At 38.1% G+C, this 16,974-nt stretch overlaps 1 protein-coding gene across 3 annotated transcripts in view; it reads right to left on the reverse strand.

The window, feature by feature from the left end:
• Positions 1-16,974, reverse strand: part of LOC106468519 (CUE domain-containing protein 1-like) — a 57,634-nt gene that overhangs the window by 27,044 nt on the left and 13,616 nt on the right. For all 3 annotated transcript variants that reach the window (XM_022396854.1, XM_013928951.2, XM_022396853.1), the window contains exon 3: positions 7,330-7,528. In XM_022396854.1, coding sequence (XP_022252562.1) covers positions 7,330-7,528 — 199 coding nt within the window. The remainder of the gene's footprint in view (positions 1-7,329; positions 7,529-16,974) is intronic.

A 16,974-nucleotide genomic window follows, 5' to 3' on the forward strand; every position in this document is an offset into this window, starting at 1 on the left:
TACATATGTGTAGTTCTCAGTTGAGACAACACCCACAGAAAAACATGAGGATAAAGAGCCACTCTGTGAGGAGAACCTGGTTGGGACATGATAAGCAACTGGTCACAAGATTCATAACTCCAGGAACATGACACACCAGAACAGTCATGTCGTGGTCATTGGCCTAATACAGGAGATCCAGAGTCTGAAAACACAGAGATGGACTTGGTACCCCCTTATTTGGCAATATAGCTGATGACAGTGGAATTGTCAGAATGAACCATAACCATTCACCCCCTGCAGGAATGAGAGGAAATGATGCACAGCTCGATAAACTGCTAAATGCTTCAGGACATGGAAATGGAGAGTAGCCACCTCGACTGACTACCGACCTGAAATTGTGGTGAATTGAAGCAAGCACCCCAAATCCACCAAGGAAGCATCTGTAAACAGAGGAGACTCAGGAGGAGTAGAAAGAATGGGAGCCCTCTGTGGTAAGTCTCTGTCAAGCCACGAAGCTAGGACGGCCATGATCCTACATGGAAGGGAGATGGGATGGTCCAAGGAATCTTGAGAGAAGTTCCAATGGTCAAGAATTATTCAATGCAGAGCATGCATGTGCACCTGACTTTCAAGGAAGCCCACAACCCCAAATAAAAAAAAATCCTCTTGTGCTGAGAGAGAAGGAGAAGGTAGGGCCTTCCTGACTGCCTGCTCCATATGCTGGAGCCGAAGTAGAGAAGGCTGGGCTCAAAAAGACTGTAAATAAAGAAAAACCCCAAATGAATAAGAAACTGTGAAAGGGTAGTAAAGGATCTTCCCAACTTGATGAGAAACACCACCTGACCAATCTTCTCAGAGAAGTAAGCAGGTGTGAGTGACTGACTGGGCATGAGAAGAGGCGGGCAAAAGCCAGTCATCCATGTAATAATGAGTCCAAAGACCCAGCGAGTGAAGATGATGTGCAAAAGATCATACCACTCAGCAAAACATATAGCATTGAAGAAAGACCAAATGGCAGTGCCCAGAACTGGAAGACAGAACCCTCACAGACAAACCAAAGAAAAACGACATGACAATCTCTTGCATTTTTGGAGACAACAAACAGACAGAAGTAAAATCAACATTATTGGGCACCACCAGTTCAACAGCTCCTCTATGTAGTAGATCTCAAACAGAATTAACAAGACAACTGGACGAGTTACAATCCTAAGGAGGGAAAGAGATCTGGGAAGTGGATAGAGGGGAGAGTAAAACAGAAGGTAGAAACCCACAATCATCGCCCATAAAAACCAAGGAACTGTCATGAAGTGTTGCCAAAAACACACATAAACTTAAGATACTTAGAAAAAGTATTTATGACTAAAAATTAACAAAACGTAGAAACATGTAAAGTCTACAAAGGACAAAAATACCAACAATGTAAAACTATGAAATTTGACCTAAAACAGAAAATAATAAGTAACACCTAATGTACAAAACCATGAAAGGAATGTAGAAGATAAACAACCCTTAAATATTGAACTATAAGTCCACCCAAAGGATCTATAAGACAATGGACACGAAAATAAAACTTACACCAAAGAACATGAGAAGAAAAAAGGCACCCAGTTAACAGTAAGAAAGTTTAACTCAAATTTAATCCTCAATTAGGTATGATTAGTAGTACAAAAATAGAACTTACACATAAAATAACAGTAACAGTGAAAAGAAATAAAAATGCGAACAAAAACAAAGAAATAATCAAACTCCAAATGCAAGTTCAAACTAAATTAACATAGATGGTAAAAAAAGTATAAAAATCTAACTTACCCAACATTAAGCTGAGAAGACATGGTTTCATCTACACAAGCTCATATAAAATCAGTGAACATGGGTATTCCTACGGGGAGTGAGAAATACACAGTGAAAACTTACTATGGATCTCCTGCAAAAAAGAACAATACCTATCCCAGCACATTACAAGGAGGCACAGCAGCAGGTGGAAATTTCCATAGAAAAACAATTTCTGCACAGTAGTTATATCCCTCTTCACAAAATCATAACATGAGAGGAAAAAAAATCATCGGGCAAACATAAAACACGAACTTCCCGCAAAGCTATAATTTTCCTACACTGAAAATGTATTTCCAATAGGTGCTTCCCTTTTCTCACAAGATTAGCTTTTCCCATTTTGAACATTGTGAACTTTTTTATATAGCATGCCACAAGCCTTCTGCATCCCCTATTGGAATCAAAGATTTCAACATGTATCTCATGCAAATCAACTCACCACCAATTGGAGAGAATTACTATCACGTGATGCATGCGACTCTCTCTATGCACCACTATCAAACTATCACTTCAAAGTTTGGCAGATGACGTAAGCACCGGAAGATTGTGGAGATAAGGGTAGAAGTGTGAGAAGAGGAAAGCACCTATCAGAAATACATTTTCAGTATAGAAAAATTATAACTTCCGATATGGTATTTTCTTCCACTCACAATATTAGCTAGAATCCCACATTGAAAAGGAGGAGGGACTGATGCAAAGGAAGAACAGACATACCCCCCAAAAGCATCCGAAGGATACTTCCATAGATGAGAGAACCAAATCCTGTGATCTGAGGAGTGGCACCACACCACTTCTGAACCAGGTATCTCTTTGACATGAACAGCTATGATCAAACATGATGTAAAAGGAATGGAGCACATCCAAGTGGGAGAGGATAAGTCAGGAATGTGATCCCAACTGGATATATACAGACACTCAATCCCACACAAGGGAAGTAGATAATGGAGGATGCATCCCATGATGTAGAATGGCTAGGGCACAGCAGACCATACTCAGTAAGTCAACTACATCCAAAACCTCCTTGCTGGGTACTGACATCCTCATGAGGGCAGAATGAGGTCATACCATCTTCACCTCAAACTCCAGAATCTTGACTGTGAGGAAAGCACCACCTCCAAGGCACAACACAGGACTAGCATTGAGCTAGGAATCCTGGAATGTGTCATCCAGTACCTGAGGTAAGTTAATTGCATGCAATCAACTCCCGCGACTACAAGACTGGTCTGAAACGTCCAAAGGTCAATTGCATTCTCATTGCAAGAGAGAATGAGGGAGTGCCCAGGACAGAAATAGAAATATCCCATGTATACCCACTGCAACCCACTACACAGAAGAAGGAATCAAGGGAGGAAGATGAACAACCCCAAACTGGTGTGAGGACTTATGTCAATTGGTTCACTCAATATATATAAAACCAGCCAGCAAGATACCAACATACGCACGAGGGTAGGATAAGGGCACCCAATCGAAAAGGTGAACTGCATTGAGACACATCACTCCATGGTATGTGTCACTCAATCCAGAGGATATTACATCTTCTACACCAGCAGAACACCCCCACCCTACTCTGAACTGAATAGATATAGTCATCTGTGTGGAACCCATCCAGCAGGCTACCTCCATGGTCAACTACCCTAGTGGCTTGAAATTGGTAAGTGTTAAGAACTCCCATACTCCACTGACAGAAGGTGGGAGTGCATTGGAAAGTCCAGAGGGACTGCTACACACGAGACAGTGCAATGAGAAATCACAAAACCCTATTTTGAAAAGCAGACCATACTGATATATTCAATCAAGGCATGGCAGGGATGGGCAATTATCCCTTTTTGCTTTATCCATGCAATCCATGGGTGGTATGGTCCAGGATGGGCCTATTTATGGAGCAAGTATCATGAGGTTATTCACACTCCAGTGATTTTGTGAAACACCCCATCTCCAAGGTGAGCATGCAGAGCCATGGAAAGATCACATGAATCAACAAGGCATACAGTACAGAGTTGTTTGTGTATGTAAAAAATATGTGGTCAGGCACCACTCTCCAGAGAGTGGGATCCAAGAGTTGAATTCGAAGCAAGGGCCCCTGAAAGAAATGAAAGCATTAATAAAAGCTTACCTCATGTCATAGCCACAATGAAGTCTGAAGGATACCCTGAGGAAGCTGACACCGCAATGTGATGTAAGTAGTGGGAGATGAACGTCTGAGAGGTGGTCCACATGCCCAACTGCAGAATCTCCTCCAAAAGCCAATGAAGACAAGAAGAAAAGGAAACGGTGAAGTGCCAGATTTGATGGGAGGTAATTTGAAACAAGACACACTGGGAAGGGGACAAGGAGGAGTAAGTCAACTGGATTATATGATGAACCCAGTTGGTAAAGGTAAAGGGAGAAAGAATCCTGGAGGAAGAGGGTTACCATGGGATAAAGAAACAGGAACAAGAACCCTGGAAGGAAGCCGTGCAGGCAATATAACAACAAAGGGCATGCACTGGGCATAGAAATCTTTCTAGATCAGGATGAGGGTAGAAATGAGAAATAATGGGAAGGGAAATGGGAGAAAAGGAGAGATTATCTTTGTGAGCCACCAAGGTCTTGGGAAGGAAGGAATGATCTCAAAAAAGGAGAAGATAGATGTGTTGGTACAGTGTGCAAGTGACATCGATAGAGAACAGATTCAACCAATGATGCCAGCAGGCCAAGAGGAGAAGGATATATGCTTTAAGGGATAGGTGAAACAAGGAGCAGGAGGCAATGGGTTCAAACATAGGTAAAGTAAGGGGATGGGGAACCATATTAATGTTCCAATGTGGAAGCACTGTACACCTAGGTGGCCGATGGATCAACTTGGCAAGGATCGGGGAAAAAAAAGACATTGCAGTAATGACAAAAATGGAAAGTATGGGATAGGGCTGCTTGATAACCCGAATGCGAGAAGACCAAAGATCCCTTCTCAAAAAGACAAATAAGAAAATTGGAAACACCAGCAACAATAGGATGAGAAATCGGGAAACTCTGAACCAGGGCACCAAGAGCAAAAAACAGTCCATTTTTCCTGATACACAGCCATGGATGAAGGACAAACTGAATGAGCTACATAAGATGCTACTTCACATGAGAAACTAGATCTCTTTGCCATAGACTGGACAAAGTCAGACGTGAAAATGGAGGACACGAAGAGCAGGATGCAGAATTGTGACTGGGGATGACAAACGAGGTTAGAAAATAAAGGAAGAGGGGCGGGAGGGCACAACTGAAGATGGAGTAATCAAGAAAACCATGGTTGAGTGGGCCAGTAAGGAGCAATCAGAAAAACTCTGCACGGAGTGGTATGGATGAGGGAGACTACCAGATAGAGTAACTGGAAGGGAGGATATAGATAAAGGAAATGGTGTCACTAATGGTGCTGAAAGCATCTGTAGCCGAAGCCCAAGGATGGGGAACCAGGAACCAAAACTGAGGTAACTGGTGATTGAGGGTTGTGGCAAATGTGTTGATATGAGTTCACCAATTGCAAAGCTACCAAAAAATTAGAGGATAAAGAGACCACTCCATCAGATAAACCCAGTCGGGTCAGGAAAGATGATCTGCCACTAGGTTGAAAGCACCAGGTATATGACACACCATCAAACGAAAGTGCTAATGTCTGAAAACACAGGGATCATGACTAGATACCACCTTGGTGATTGATATGAGCCACCACTGTTGAATTGTCAGAATGGATCTTGAACAGACAACCTCTGGAGATGGAAAGAAAGTGATCCAAAGCCCAAAAAATAGCTAAGAGTTCAAGAGCATTAATAAGAAAAGAACATTCCTCGACAGACTAACAATCCAAAGCCTCCAGGTGATTGACTCTTGCACCCCAGCCCTGAAGGAATGCATCTGTGGACATATGTGTATCTGGCCACAGAGAAGGAAGCAGGACACCAGCCAATGTATGAGACTTCTCCAATATACAATTAGAGATCATTCACAATGTAGGGTTATAGGAGCATCCAAGGGATCCTGAGTAAGGATCCACTGGTCGTGGAGAACCCACTGAAAGGGTTGTATACGAGCCCAGATGAGGGGTATGAGAGGTGTCATAGACAACCAGATCCCCAAAAGTGATAGAACCTTGTGAGCAGAAAGTGAAAAAGTAGAATGGGCTTTCAAAATAGCCAGTTCCATAGAATGGAGCCAAAAAGAAGAAAGTTGGGCCTGACTGAGATGGGTGTTGAAGAAAACACCCAGATGAACAAGTTACTGGGTAGGATGAATAAATGACAACTCCAATTTGATCAACCAGCCCACCTGCGCAGCCTCGAGAAGGAGCTGATGAGTATGACAAGCCAATTCCCATTCAGAATGAGCATGTAAAAGTGAAAGCATCACCCCAAGGCATGAAGATAGAGAACAAAGGTACACACCATCCGACAGAAAGAGTACGGAGCCGAAGCCAACCCAAAGGGTAGGGCATAAAATTGGTATATCACCCTAAAATGGACAAACCGAAGATAAGGATGAGAATGCTCTGATATGGGAAAATGCACACAAGCATTGGAGACATCCATTTCAGTCATCCAAAGACCCTGAGAAAAAGCCCACCAAAGAGTAAGATAAAATTCCATGGTGGAGTGTGAACATATTGAATGAGGCAGGACAGGTCGATTACCGGCCTCCAGTCCTAAGACTGTTTGGGAACTACAAACAGGTGGGAGTAAAACCCTGCAAACTGCATGGACCAGGTTCTATAGCCTTTTATGTGAGGAGGTCGTGTACTGCCTCGAACAGATGCTGGCATGACAAGGAACCCCATGGAGAAGGAAAGAAAACAGGTACACAAACAGGTATGACAAATCCCTTTGATAAAATGCTACACCTATGAATGAAATTTGCCAGACGAACTCCCACCAGGTAGTCACCGGAACTGTAATTGGTGTACCATGCATTACTGTGCAAAACAGTGAACAGTGGCACTGAGGGGAGGAGGAACAGGCAACAGCTGGGAAGGGGAAGGTCAGAAAAAGGAATTGGTGCCCACCAAACTCCGACTGAAGCAAATGGGCCACAAGATTGAAAAGGGTGGACTGTTGTTGGACCGAAGCCACAGGCGACTCCAAGGACTCAGAAATCATGTTAAATGCGAAACATCATAAAAATAGGGTCACGCGAAGGTCCCGTACATGTGGAGCTTGGAGACAGGTCTGGGACAATATGGCATTGAAACAAAGATCCCAACAACAAATAAACCACATTTGTAGGAACAGAGCTGAAGATGACAGGCAGGCTGAGGAGCAGAACCTGTTCTGTTATAATTCATTACTATCATGGACTTTAAAAAGTTAAGTTTTTCTATTTTTCCTAAGATATCTTTCTCCTTCACATATGCAGAATTTACTTTTCATCTATTTCATAAAAACTGCATGTCTAAGATATCTACCCTGTATTAAGTAATCAAGTGCAGACATGAAACATTTTACAAAAAATAAATTTATCACGAGTTTTAAAATCATTTTATTAATTTAAGCAGAATCATACCTCTTTCTAAGGTGGACATGAATTCCTTATTGTGTCTTAGTTCCTGCATAAACTCTTCATTCTGTAAGAAAATAGCAATGCGTTCATCTTCTAAGTACTGTGATAATCCAGGATCTTCTGTTGAATGGGAAATCTGTCGTTGACGTTCATTTTCCTCCATCCGTTGCTGAAGAACTGAGGAACTTAAGACTGTCACATTCTGAAACATAAGGTTAAGATTAGTCTGAAGAAAAAGCATGTGTTTTTGTTTGTTTTAAACTAGAATAAATATTATATTTTTATAATTTACCTAAAGCTCTTTTAGCACTAACATAACCTGTAGCTTTTTTCTTCATATTTGAAGTACTTGTTCTTAATTAACCCTCTCTTGCACATGACACAAGGTTTTAGTGTCTTACATTCAAAATTGCATTTAACTTCTTTATGCTTATGTTATGCCAATTAGAATAGCATTAAATCTTACTTAATAATCCATATTCTAATAGTTATACAAGTTTTAATTTCTTAATTCTACAAGAAAATATATAAAAAATCCTGAATTTCTACTAGCTGTGACCCACGTGACACATTTTGTCTTAGCATGTCATCATCCCTATTTTATCCATCACCCCTTGAAATTGTACGAAATTAAACATAAAATACTCTCTATAAAATCATTAGTGCTCAAACAAACCATAATTTTTATAGCCTTCAATTTTGTTTGGTTTCAGAGCTATCAAATAGAAAATCAGACCCCTCCTGCCACACCCACCTGTCACATCATTTCTTTCACAATTTGTTGATATTCCTCTCTTACGTTTCATTATAGATTACCTACAACCAACAAAACGTCAAGGTTTTCAGCTATCAAATGACGTATTGTATAACATTGTGTGCTGAACAGTTAATTGTCAATTTCACTCAGAGTAGCAACATCATTCCCGTGTGAAAGTTAACTAGGTTAGATGAAGTAGTAATGGCTCTTGTCGCATAGTTAGAAAGCCAGGAAAATTTTGATAGGTAAGTGAGTTTGTATACGTTTTGCATGTTATTAGTATATATTATTTGGTGAATTATTTAATTAAATAAAAATTGTTAAGTGCTTTACTATAAAAAATCAGGCTTAACTCTCCTCAATAATCAAGAGCAAGAAAAAAGAAGATTGGGTAAGTACTTTATTTCTTATTTTTCATATTTATACTTTATTTATTTATTATTATAAAAGTAATTAAATTAAAAATACGGATCTTTTTAAGTTATTTACGACTAGATTAGATATAATAATAATATAATTAAAATGGTTCACGAAGCACGCACGCCAGCAGCTGGTGGGTAATGTAATTCGACAGCATAATATGAGCTGCACGTCCCCGAGTGATTTACAACCTATAATGGCACGGATAGTAGTTAGACACGGTTCAAAGGGCAATAAAATGTAATTATAAACAGATGTACAATATTACGAACTTAGAGCTACTTAGGATAAACGAATGTAGTTTCATGTTACAATTTGAAGTCCTTCTAGAAAGAAAAAAAGGTTAATTTAGGTTTATTTCGATTTTTTTTTTGGTGGTTATGAGGTCAGTCAAATTACAAATATGGTGGTGTTGTGAGCCGTTTTTGCTATATAGATTACAAGTCATTTATACAAAAAAATCAGTTTTTCAATGGCGAATTTTTACTAAAGATTTGTTCTTGAATATATAGTCTTTTTAAGTTAAGAATAAAAATGATTTTCTTCACCTCAAAAATCTCAGATGTCATTTGCATGATCTCTAAAACCTCCTAAATACATTTCATATGCTTTATTTCAGTAAAACTTTATATTTTATATTATTTTCTCTGTGATAACTCTATACAAGGCTGGTCATCTTCCAAGTAGCCTAGATATAACTCTTACACACACTTTGGTTGATGTTTTGTAGCTAATAGCCTTCCAATACTAATATTTGAGGGAAATAAAAAAAGAGGCTAGAGCAAGCACTTTTCTTATCTAATCTGTACTAGACTCATTGAGAGGACCAGCATGCTTTCAAACCACAAAAGTTTTTTTTTCTGAGGAGCAGAACCTGTTCTATTATAATTCATTAGTGTTGAGTTTTCTATTTTTTGCCTTATATCAATACCAAAAAAATAAATTAACTAAATTATCCTTTTTTTTTCTAGAATGACTTAAAATTGTAAAACGAAACTACATTTGATTATCCTAACTAGATTTAAACTTGTAACAGTATACATCTATTTATACTTAAAAAATGTATGTCACATATAATAGTTAAACGAACCTCCTAAATGTCACGTTAGTGTAGCCTATATAATGTGTAAAGTTTTGTATACTCTAATCCCTTATAGTGATACTAAACGATGAGACACACATTCAACATGTAATGCTGTTTGAATACAAGAAGGGAAACAACACCTCCGTAGCCACAAAGAATATCAAAGAAGTTTATGGAATTGTTTTGAATGTTCATAAGTGTCAATGATGGTTCTGCAAATTTAGTTCAGGTGACTTTAGCCTTAAAAACTGTGATGGAATGGGCTGACATGTTGGAATTGATATTGATGCTCTGAAGATGCTTGTTGAGTCTAACCCAAGGAAACACACTCATGAAATGGCCCTGAAACTGCACGTCTCTCATGAAACAATACATGAACATCTAAATATTATGGGAAAACTCCATAAAGAAGGTGTTTGGGTGCTTCATAAACTCTCTGATGATCATCATTTCCAACGTGTGAACGTTGCTTCATCTCTTCTGGCGCATAATGCTCGTGAACCATTTTTGGACAGAATTGTCACCAATGATGAAAAATGGATTCTCTATGCAAATATTAAATACCAAAAACAATGGCTCAGCCCTACATAAAAACCGCTTCTGACCCCAAAACCTGGTCTCCAAGATTATGGAGTTGGGTTGGGAAGTTCTCCCCCACCCACCACATGTTTGCTGCAACACCATCTTAATGGGAAAATATATGCACATGTTTTTTCCTTCAAAGCCAAGTGATTTCTTTAATCATGGCATTAACATCCAGTTTGTAAGATGGAAAAGCATCATCGATAAAAATGGAGACTATTTCATTCAATAAATGTTTTGTTTTGATATACAAGTTCTTCTGTTTTTTCATCTAAAAAAAGTGACTAATTTCTTGACGCCCTAATATTTTGAAAAGCCAGCAAGCACAAGCCAGGGAAGCCTGCAGAAAACATCCCTGGTGGTGGCTTTTTCCATGATAGTCCATGAAATAGGTACAGTCTAGACCAAACAAAAAGGAAAATATATAGATATATCATGAGAACACTCCATCTCACAGTGGGCATATAAGGAGTAAGGGTAGGTGTTATAAGCACTTTTTGTTGTCCTGGCTTGATGCATATTTTGGGAAATAAGTATACCCTGGGAAGCACCACCAGCCAACTGGCAGATTCCTATGAACACAAAAGGGGCTCTGAAAGACAAACATGCCAACCAAAGAAGGTAACAGACCCAACCAGTAAGATGAAAAGGAATATGATTGTGGAGAATGGGAGGTCCATGATTAGGCATACTGTATAGCACAACAGTCATGAGAGCCAACCAGATCCAAATGGTTCAATAGACAAGAGACAGAAGGAAGAGAGATAGGAAAGAAGGATCAAAGTGGGGAAAGGGATATAGAAGTGTGGTAGAAGAGAGTGCAAGAAGCAATCATAGGATAGGCAGTTGAAACAAACCAAGATAATGAGATGGTAGGAAAGACATAAAAACAAGGGTTTGAATAGGGCATGCACCAGATCATGCAAGTCTCATTAATTACTCAGCAAGGCATGGAAGCAGGATGATGAGGAAAGAGAAAAAAGGAGAGGAACAGAGTGGAGAGGACAGGAGAAGAACGTCTTGTGGAACCAAGAAAGGAAAAAATCCATAGACAAGGCCTCCCAACAACTAGCAGAGGAACAGACCAACAAACCAATGAACAGTCAAGGAAAAAAGTGGTCACAAGATGACTAGCAGAAGGAAAGGAGTGGCAGAAAGATCACTGACAAAAAACCTATCATAATCACTGATAGAAAAAGGCACCAACAATGAAACTCACGAAGAAAAGTAATGAGGGCCAGAGGGAGTAGATGAACAGGGGAATGGGGATATAGAAAATGGTCATACCAGGCCAGGCTGAGAAAATCAAAAGGTAGAATAGGTTGTAAAAGGTGGTAAGTATATCCAAGAAGGGCATGAGATATAGATACCACTACATCGATATAATGTGGATTGGCCAAGAGAGGTATTCAGTCATCAATAAAAGCTCTCAGAATATGGTAGACAAGAAGATCAACCTGATGTGAATGGGCCCAGAGTTGTATTTCTAACAACCAAAAGCAAAAGGGCCCAGAACAAGAGCCTTATGGATGGTTGGTGCAAGAAACAACTGTGTAAAAGACTGAATGGAACATGACCAAGTGATCCAAAAGTAGGAGCAATAATGGGAAGAAAACATTACCAGTATTGAAACATCAGAAGTCCTTCCTCAACAGAAATGCACCCAAACAGAGGTGGAAGCATCAAAGAAGGGAGGGATATTACGTGAGAGGCAGTAAGCAAGTGCAGGAAGCAGTCTGGACACAATCAATCACCAAGGCAATATTCCAAGGAAATGCTTACAAAAGGGAAAATGGACCCCAAGAAGGAAAACCAAGAGTCCTTGAGATCCATAGTTGGAGACACATTAGTACTTTCCCCAAAGGAATTAGGAGTACCAGGAAAGCCAAAATACCCAGAAGCAAAAGAATCTCTCATGTATGAAGAGAATGAGAAATGGCTAGATATGCCATAGTTAGCAGGTGAAAAAGATAGGCTAAACTCAGTTATGACAAGAGAAGAAGAATCCAATAGTAAGAAACATTGAATCGGTGTGAGAAAGGACATAGGTCTGAGTAGCCACAGAAAAGGAAGGGAGGTAGGAGAAGAGGAAACATCCAAGAATGGACTCAAAGAAGAAAACAGTCTGAGAAAAGGAATACCAACCCCAGGCCATTAATATGGCAAGCAAAGGCCTACATGATGCCAAGGAATATAAAAGAGGCCAATGTTGAGATGAAGAAAAGAGCAAGGAATGGGAAAATGTGAACAAGGAGGATGAAGTACAGAAAAGAAAGGGAGGGCAGAATGATAAAGATGTATAGGAAAATGTCCAATACATCAACTATGGACAAATGCAGACTGAGTGAAAAACACTGTAGATGGGGATAGAAGGAAGTGAAAAGGAAATGGGAATAGGAACAAGGAAAGAGACTACAGTGGTGAAATGGTAAACGACTGTGAGCAGGAAGTGAGACCAACAGTAAGAGAAGAGATAGGCACCCAAAGAATGAATATGTGTAATAGTCACTGACAAGAAGAGTGGAGAGAATGAAGGTCTGAAATCCAGCATGGGGAGATGAGCAGGAGAAAGATCTAGATGAGGAATAGAAACAAGGTCAAGACAGGGCAAGGTCAAGACAGAGGAAACAAACCTGTGAAAATAAGAGGGACAGAAGTCTTATAACAACAGTCCAAGTCTCAAGGAGAAAAGGAATACCACAGAAGATACCTGGGTAAAGAAATGGAGCCAGACAAAAAAGTGGTATACAAGAAAAAGGAATGTATACACAAAAGGGGAAAATAACTCAACACCATGCATCCCAACAGTAGGGGAACAAATTATGGAGGGATAAAACACAAGTGGAACAGGCTAAACAGAGAAAACAAAATGCCTTCAGAAATTATCAGAAGCATGAAAAAATGTATCATATAAAATGCAGAATTATGAAAGGCATGAACGTGTGTTGGGGGGGGGGGCACAAGGCAATACAGCCACCATAAAAAGACCTATGACAGAAAGGAAACAGCATAAAACCCAATAGCAAGCAGGGAGAATAGACGAGATAACCCAAAGGTTGATAAGGTAGGAAAATGAAAATAATAAAGATCACAGGCAAAGGGTAAGGAAAGGAACAAACCGAAGAGGTAAATCCAGGAAGAAATTGCAAGGTTAAGGTCATCTCATGAATGGTAAAGTACTACCCAAAGCAAATCAGGTGAAAGACATAGTCCAATAGATCACTTCAGAGTGTTGAAAAAGAAATATGGCCAACAGGTAGTGATCTACAACATATTAAACAAGGGCTGTGGCAATACTAACAGTCAAACCTCCAAATTCCACAAACAAAATAAGGCCTATGAGTGAAAAGTGTTATACAGGGCTCACGCTTTACTTTTTTAGGGTGCCAGCTGGGCCCCGAAAACATGCATTTTTAGGGACAAATCCTATAGCTCATTGTAAAATGTACTCTATAGTGGAGGTTATCAGAAAAATTACTGAATTAAATAGCAGATGTTACATAAATGGAAAGGAAACTAATGATATCAATATATCTCAATTTATTTTGTTGTGAACTCATATTTCAAGAAAAAAACATAAGTCAACCCATTTAATTTTTTTCAGACCACTTAAATGATATTTATTTCATATATGATCTTTAATTCTCTATAAAGCATGATATAACAGTAATTTTTTTGTTCCCCTTTAAGTTCTGAGGATGATACATCAAGCGGCTCCCTGTCAGTACTACACTGTGTATAAGCTCATTGTTTTGGTAATTCACCAAAAAGCGCATAAAAGGGCGATTAGAAATTTGGAATGTCACATTACATTCCAACAAGGAGATTTTGTCAACTGCTTGAATTGCGAATGTCACTGTTGGAGATATCACTATAAGTTGAAAGTGGTAAACAGGTATATACAAATATTTACAAAATAACTAACCTATTGGATAGCTATGGAACATTCCATTTCGTAATTTGAAAATCCTGTTATTTATGAATCTAATCAAAAACACCTTAGGGGTGAAAAAACTGTGAAGCCAAAAAAAGACTGAGTGAGGAATGAAATTAAAATTGGTGGCCAAACTGGTAACTACACTTATAGCATTGATAAGAATTTTACAAAAATTTATTCATTCAATAGTTAGCCAGGCCGTGTTTTTTGTTCAACTTGTGGCATGATGGTGGGTAACAAAATACATGACCTAGTTAACTAATAAATGAATATTTGCAGTACAATTCTTATTAATGGTATAAGTGTAGCTACCAGTTTTACCACCAATTTTGATTTCATTCTTTTAAGTTGCACACTCAATCCTTTTTTGGCCGCACTTTTTTTTTCACACACAAGGTATTTTTTTTGTTAGACATTGTGACTTTTTGTTAATACCCACCAACAAACCACACCAAGTAAGAAAGTGACACTCAATAGTAACCCACATTAGCTTTAGAATCGCAGCCCTAATATTTGGAACAGACCTTTGCCTTACAGAACCAACTAGATTCTTTAAAATATATGGTGGTAGTTTTTCCTCTCTAAAAAGTATTAATAACTTCCTTTATAGTAAAGAAACTGTGAATCTAGATTAACACTCGGTACAGCCATATCAAGCATCATTATTTATGCTAATTTAAGCTAATATCACATGATGCTAAATGCTCTTTAATTAGGAGAATTTCATAAAATTTACAAAATTTGTGCTTAACAGTTAGCAATTAATAATGAATAATAACTGTCCACCTATATAATTATTTTGAAAACTTGAGCTAGAAATTGCTAATCTAATTTGTTTGGCCTAACCAATATTTATGTATCTGCACATGCTTTTACTCTATAGTTTAGCTTCTCTAAATCAGCTTTATTTAATCCAAATGACAAGAAACTAAAAATGGTCCACTTTTAACCTTAGGTGAAGCTGTTGTAAAAATTTTATACTGATAGCTCACATGACTTTTTGCATAGGCGTGTACAAACGTTTTGGTCAAAATTGAGCGGTTTTTATTGAATAGCTTTGCACATGTGGCTTATATTTATACCAAATCTGCCACCTAACTGTAGGTTGTAAAGATCTATTAGTGTACCAAATTTGAAAAAATCCATGAAAGTTAAGTATGTTATTCTATAAATAAAGTTTCCATTATTTCAGTGTGAAGAAAAAAAAATAGGAAGAAATTCAATCAAAATTGGAGATTTTACATTGTGTGTATTTCTTAACAGATTGCCTTGAAATTTGGTATGTGAAGTAAGGGTCCAGTAGAGCACATCCACTCAAAATATGTGATAGTTTGGATTACCACAGTTTGAGCTACAAAAAGTGGAATACTGTTAAACTATCACTCCTGTTAATAACACACAGTGTGTCCTGTAGGTTGTTTTGGCAGCAAGACACACTACCATGCGTCTTAATATGCATAGTTCCAAGTAGTTGGAATTGCTTCTGAATGAGAAAAACTAACTATTTTGGGTTTTTCAAGTAGGAAGCAAACAAATGAAAAACAAGAATCACAGAGGTGGGAAATTGTCATGAACAACTGCCCATTGCACCTGTAACTAACAGAGGAATGTATACAACTTGATCAACAGTAGGAGCTAATACTTCATGATTTTATACAAAACTGTCAAAAGTGACAGTGTATATGTTGAGATTTGAAACACATTCAACGAAAGCATGTGTCGAGCTGTGAGTTGATAAGTTTTAAATAATTCCACCAGCACAATGTAGGTCTTCTTTATCATGATGCATTTAAAGTTGTCATTTTATTTTATTTTTTTAAGGTTGGAAAGTCAATCATTACACATGCAATAAAGATACAATTACGAGCATTTTCTTAGTAAGGATAATTTTTTTTTAAATCTTTTGGCAATGGGTTTAAAGATTCCCCTCTTTACAAATAAAACTTTCAAAAGCTGTCACTTATTTGACCTTTGGTTGGAATACTTCCTTTGGAATAGAAAGTGGTTTAGTTCAAAATGAGTAGAGTGATAGCAAAAGTCTTCGAACTTATAGCTGAAATCAATGATGAATTTATGCAATGAACCTTAAAAATTTGTTTGTCTTTCACAATGGCCACATAAAGTTATGTATCGATCATGTACTAGCCACAAGGTCAGTTCCAATTTTTATGTTTCATTTGTTTTTTTTGCATCGCACATTTATCATTAGCTTCAACCATTTCAAATCTATTGAAGCTTCAACATACATTCTCTGTAGTCATTAGAATTTTTAAGGTTAAACTGTCAACAATACTACACAATGACATCGTCAACTTTACTTTACATAACTGGAATCGTGATGATTGTGCACTATATTTATCGGAAATCGGTAATTTCTGATTATGACATGATTGGTAAAACAGTAATATTATTTTTTTTTATTTTCATTTTGGGCTAGTGCAGTCTGCAAAGTTGAATTCAAACGTGTTTGCACTAACATGTCCAAACAATGTACATGCAGTAAAGTAGATTCACCAAAGAATTTACAAGTTTGCAATTACTACTTGCCTGTTTTTGGAAAGTGTTAACAAAAATGAACTTGTTTGTACATCTTCCAAATGTGGGAGCCCTGATACAGGCTTGGCATCATATATTAGAAGTTAAAAAAACAGCATTCTGATTGAAAACAGCAGTCATCTTTACAAAAGTTAAAGGACCCCCCCCCCCCTAATCTCCAGCCCTACACTCAGAACCAAATACAAGTCACCGCCCTTTGAGAGTTTGCAATAAAAATGAAGGATTTGGAAATAAAACTACAGAAAAGGAAAATTAAAAGTTTTGTTGACATTGCAAGTCTAGTGAAATTGAACATATAATATAAACATTTAA

This window comes from Limulus polyphemus, unplaced genomic scaffold (genome assembly GCF_000517525.1).
Source record: "Limulus polyphemus unplaced genomic scaffold, Limulus_polyphemus-2.1.2 Scaffold3038, whole genome shotgun sequence".
Classification (NCBI taxonomy): domain Eukaryota; kingdom Metazoa; phylum Arthropoda; class Merostomata; order Xiphosura; family Limulidae; genus Limulus; species Limulus polyphemus.